At 31.6% G+C, this 5,355-nt stretch overlaps 3 protein-coding genes across 4 annotated transcripts in view; 2 read left to right on the forward strand and 1 right to left on the reverse strand.

Moving 5' to 3' along the window:
* The window catches only part of LOC126867908 (regulator of microtubule dynamics protein 1-like), a 34,426-nt gene that overhangs the window by 13,836 nt on the left and 15,235 nt on the right, over positions 1-5,355 (forward strand). The window lies entirely within an intron of this gene.
* Positions 14-557, forward strand: LOC126867932 (regulator of microtubule dynamics protein 1-like). The gene has a single exon (XM_050623034.1). The coding sequence runs from the start codon at positions 49-51 to the stop codon at positions 403-405; it is 357 nt and encodes a 118-aa protein (XP_050478991.1). The 5' UTR covers positions 14-48; the 3' UTR covers positions 406-557.
* LOC126867917 (retinol dehydrogenase 13-like) lies at positions 2,280-4,744 on the reverse strand. Its single transcript, XM_050623005.1, has 5 exons — positions 4,598-4,744; positions 4,257-4,422; positions 4,069-4,177; positions 3,572-3,892; positions 2,280-3,489 (listed from the first exon to the last, which is right to left on the reverse strand). The coding sequence occupies exons 1-5, from the start codon at positions 4,672-4,674 to the stop codon at positions 3,374-3,376; spliced, it is 789 nt and encodes a 262-aa protein (XP_050478962.1). The 5' UTR covers positions 4,675-4,744; the 3' UTR covers positions 2,280-3,373.

Genomic DNA, 5,355 nt, shown 5'->3' on the forward strand with positions numbered 1-5,355 from the left:
TATTTCATTCCTTGACACAATGTCAAGCAATTGTATCGAATATGTTTAATGTCGCAGAGAGCAATGGAACCAAATCCAAAAGAACCAACACTTATGTACATGCTTGGTACTTGGTGCTATCAAGTTTCTGATTTAACATGGTATCAAAGAAAAATTGCATCTGTAATATTTGGAGAACCGCCATCTTCATCATTCGAGGAAGCTCTAAAATATTTTGAAACTGCAGAGGAAATTGATCCCAATTTCTATAGTCAAAATTTATTAATGTTGGGAAAAACCTACTTAAAATTAAATCAAAAAGAGCTAGCTACGAAATATTTAAAAATGGCCCTTGATTATCCTGCAAAGAACGAAGATGATCGAGATGCTAAACAGGAAGCGCAGAAGTTGTTAAAGAAATTTTAACAAACTGGACAGAAGTTATAATCTATTATATGATAAATTGGAATTGAAGGGATAGAAGGGATAAAGAAAAATTTAGAATCTATCTTTTAAGTAGAAGTATAAAATTTATTTACTATAATGTACAATACAACTTATGTGTGATGAGCCTGTTATACACAACATCTATTTACAGTTCCCAAGTAAAGTAAGTAGTAGTTCCCATATAAAGTAGTCCCCAAGTCTAATTAGTTTAGCGATCAGGAGAGTATTCTTCTTCTTCTTCTTCTTCTTCTTCTTCTTCTTGTTCATCTTCATTCGTATTCCTGCGACGCCCCAGAATTGCTTCTACTTGCAACCTGGTGAGCAACTGGAGATATGGACGTGCTGCTGGGCTGCCTGATCTTCGTCCCGTCCTTCCCGTCCTTCCCGTCAGATGGTATAAAAGGTAGCGATGCAGGCCAAATTCCGAGATGAATTCACCACATGGGCAAATAAAGCTCACCATAACGTAATTCGGTGGTAAACTGTCTGGAGATTGTGTTCTGATGTGCAAGCTATTGTAACCAAGCGGGCACTCTCCCATCGTTTTGTTATAAGGCACGATCTGGAAAAATAAAATTAAGATAGGTAAATAAACAAATAAAATAAATAATTTCAAACAAATTGTTTGAAAAATCAGTGGAAGAAACGATTTGAAGGAAATAAAATACTTACTGCTCCAAGTGTGGTGAAGATGTATAAGGACGCTTTCAATCGCGAAGCGCTTCCAAACGTGAAGAACTTTCGAACTCGAAGTACTTCCAAATGCGAAGAAGAATCTGGAAAAATAAAATTAAGATAGATAAATAAAAAATAAATAAATAATAAATAAGGAAATAAAATAAATAATTTCAAACAAATTGTTTGAAAAATCAGTGGAAGAAACGATTTGAAGGAAATAAAATACTTACTGCTCCAAGTGTGGTGAAGATGTATAAGGACGCTTTCAATCGCGAAGCGCTTCCAAACGTGAAGAACTTTCGAACTCGAAGTACTTCCAAATGCGAAGAAGAATCTGGAAAAATAAAATTAAGATAGATAAATAAAAAATAAATAAATAATAAATAAGGAAATAAAATAAATAATTTCAAACAAATTGTTTGAAAAATCAGTGGAAGAAACGATTTGAAGGAAATAAAATACTTACTGCTCCAAGTGTGGTGAAGATGTATAAGGACGCTTTCAATCGCGAAGCGCTTCCAAACACGAAGAACTTTCGAACTCGAAGTACTTCCAAATGCGAAGAAGAATCTGGAAAAATAAAATTAAGATAGATAAATAAAAAATAAATAAATAATAAATAAGGAAATAAAATAAATAATTTCAAACAAATTGTTTGAAAAATCAGTGGAAGAAACGATTTGAAGGAAATAAAATACTTACTGCTCCAAGTGTGGTGAAGATGTATAAGGACGCTTTCAATCGCGAAGCGCTTCCAAACGTGAAGAACTTTCGAACTCGAAGTACTTCCAAATGCGAAGAAGAATCTGGAAAAATAAAATTAAGATAGATAAATAAAAAATAAATAAATAATAAATAAGGAAATAAAATAAATAATTTCAAACAAATTGTTTGAAAAATCAGTGGAAGAAACGATTTGAAGGAAATAAAATACTTACTGCTCCAAGTGTGGTGAAGATGTATAAGGTCGCTTTCAATCGCGAAGCGCTTCCAAACACGAAGAACTTTCGAACGTCGAGAATTTTCAAACGTCAAGAACTTCGAAGCGTCAAGAACTTTCAAACGTTCTGTTCGATAGTCGAATTGGGAATGTGATCTCCGAGCTAGTTGTCGAGCTTATATAGACGCCATTTCGCTTCATGTTTGCCACCATTGCCTGGGTTAAGACTCTTAAGGGGGCCCCCTTATTAACAGGCTGGTAAAGCCTAAGCAGTTGTTGATTTGTTTGGTGTATGAAACACGGTTTAAAGGACAGACGTATTGTGCAGCAGGTATGCGAAACCTTCTTAATTACGGAAAGTCCGAGAATGTTTCTGAGAATATACAATGACAACAGAGTTGGAGGAAAGTGCGATTCTAATTTATTATTAGTCGTCGAGTAGGAAGCGAATACATTGCTTTTTTTTTTAAATTTACGCTCTTTAATAAATAATAATTTATGTGTTACCTCTATATGGGTTACATGGTTATCACCACTGGGCTATTAGAGCAATAATCGTCTCGGGTGGTAGTTTATGTTCTGTGTTTACATTCATAGAAGTTCGATAATATTATAATTATGAGTTATTCGAAGTACATATACCGCTTAAATATATTCGAAAGAATGATATACTTTATACAGAATTATATATTGAAACATTGAACGATACATCTACCATCGCTTTATTATTTCTTACGCATTAATTACACAGTCGTCGTATTAAGTATATAGTAAGTACAGCAGAGAAATATTTGATCGATATAGTTGTCGGTCGCTTGAGCTATTCCGATGATTATATTGTAAATATCGTTGGCTTTGAATATATTTTATCATCAAGGGACAGCTTCTTATTGTTGGTATTTGGCGGAGGGTAACGATGTTGAGTGGTAAACTCCTTCTAGGTAGATTCAGGGAGAGGACAAGAGGTAGCTATATAATTCAAAAGCATTAATTGTTTTCCTTCTGCTTGAAAGAATGATTTATTGTCATTAGCCGATTTTGCGAAAATTTGTTGAAAAATTTGCGGCTAATTTTCCCTTCAAAGTGTTCCAAAAAAGTGAAAAATTGAAATTTCGAAAAACCCTCCCAGCGTTACCTGGGGAAAACTGTTACCTAACGAATGAACTTTGAGTTTTTGATTTCAGATGATGCAGCACCAAGTTATGAGCAATTCTACTTTTTTCCGAGACACGTCCGAATAATTATTGCCATTGCCGTATTTTTTAATATTTCTCCGTGAAAATTTTATACAATATTCTTCGAATGTCATACTTTAATGTACTATTGGTTTTAATAAAGAGTATCTACAGCCAATCTACCTAAAAAGTTTTGATAAATTCCCATATATCGCGTTATTTCTGTTCGTACTATACCAGGATGGACGGCATTCACTGTAACACCAGTTCCTATATGACATAAAAAATAATGCTTTATCGATTGTATTATTTATTCAAAAATAAATTTTATTTTCTGTTAAAATGACAAAACCTTTCAATTTATTTGCCAATTCCTTTGTAAATAGAATATTAGCTAATTTGCTCTGTGCATATGCTTCGCCAGGCTCATAGGTTTTCTCATTATTCAAATCGTCGAATTTAATTTTGCCACGCTTGTGTGCACTACTTGAAACATTTACAATCCTTGATGGTGCAGAATCTTTTAAAGTGTCTAACAATAAATTTGTTAGTAAAAAGTGTCCTATATGATTCACACCAAATTGCAATTCAATTCCTTCTTGGGTATACATCTTAGGACATCTCATTACTCCTGCATTATTTATAAGAATGTGAAGCTTTCTTTTCTTGTGTTCTACAATGGAAACAGATAATACAAATTATGCTATAGACCTATTGATTTAGAAATAATAAGTTCAGGAAGAATTTCTTCCCAATTTAGTATTCAAAAATAGATGAACACTTTATACATATAACAAAGCTATGTTATTTCATTTCATTTCATACTCTAACATAGGATATGGTATATACCTTTCTTAAATTGCTCTGCAAAATCCCTAATACTTTTTTGAGATGCTAGATCACATGGTCTACAATAAACATATTTATTCCTACTTTCTACTACTATGTCACGGCGTGTCTAAAAAAATGATCATTAATTTTATATCTCACATTTTAATATTACTCTTAATATGATATAAATCATTTTTTTAAAATACATTTTCACATTTTTCCATATCTCTACAAGCCATTATAACTTTAGCCTCTCGTTTAGCTAAATCACGAGCTATTTCTTTACCAATTCCAGTATTTGCTCCTGTTACAATAATTACTTTGTCAGTTAATTTTTTATCATTCTCATATAATTCTCCACTAAGATAATCTCTGCAAAACAAAGAAATGAATAATAAGTAAAGTAAAATATAATTTCACGTTTAAATAGGATCACTTACATATTGATTTATATTTTACGAATAAACAAAGAATGAGCAATCATGTTATTCTATAATAAAAACGTAGTATAAAAGAATAATCTTTTTGCAAACTATAGAGACATTACCTAAGTATGTAACCTCCGCCAATGATGGTTATACCGGCTGAATATATATAAAAAGGTTTTGAAACAGCCGCAAACATTTTTCTAAATAAATAAAACTGCACCAATAATTAACGGCAATTTTTTAGAAATAATCAATAGCATTAATTATCAATAATTTAGTAAAACATTGTACGATTTGTTTTTTCCTTCAAGTAATATACAATGTACACACGCACGTGTATCTCAATGTAAATGGCATAACTGAATTTGTAACAATTCAATCATGAAACAAATATACAATAGATTTTGATAATATTGATTAAAATGCAATAGTCCATTTCTATATATTATAATTTTTCTTAGTTTATTGTCATTGTTAATTTATATTATTTTAATCATAATTAATCATAATTCATCATAATTAATTCGGATTCTGTTTCGAATACATGTCAAGTCATGGATATTGGATGATCCAAAATAAAGAGCGAAATTTAATACTCAGAAACGTGTAATGTATTTATCGCAAATACAAAATTCTATACATTATATTTTATATAATTGATCGTATTTGATCGTATCAGACAGTAACAGAAAATAGATGAAGACACACACGCACGCGCGCACACAACATCTTTACGATAAATCGAATTGAAAATATCGAGTTTTCAGTATCGAATCTGTCAATGCTGTTAATGTTTGTGTACTTTATTCGATTCTCATCTGACGTGGAATTTTCTAATTTTGCTGTCAGAATTACATCTGTCATAATTAATCAAATC

The sequence above is a fragment of the Bombus huntii genome, chromosome 7 (assembly GCF_024542735.1).
Source record: "Bombus huntii isolate Logan2020A chromosome 7, iyBomHunt1.1, whole genome shotgun sequence".
In the NCBI taxonomy this organism is placed as follows: domain Eukaryota; kingdom Metazoa; phylum Arthropoda; class Insecta; order Hymenoptera; family Apidae; genus Bombus; species Bombus huntii.

Coding starts and splice junctions, on each gene's coding strand:
- LOC126867932 (XM_050623034.1), top strand. CDS start 49: ATGTCGCAGAGAGCAATGGAACCAAATCCAAAAGAACCAACACTTATG.
- LOC126867917 (XM_050623005.1), bottom strand. CDS start 4,674: ATGTTTGCGGCTGTTTCAAAACCTTTTTATATATATTCAGCCGGTATA. Junction 3,893..4,068: donor TGCAGAGCAATTTAAGAAAG/GTATATACCATA, acceptor TTTCCATTGTAG/AACACAAGAAAAGAAAGCTT. Junction 3,490..3,571: donor ATTGGCAAATAAATTGAAAG/GTTTTGTCATTT, acceptor TATGTCATATAG/GAACTGGTGTTACAGTGAAT.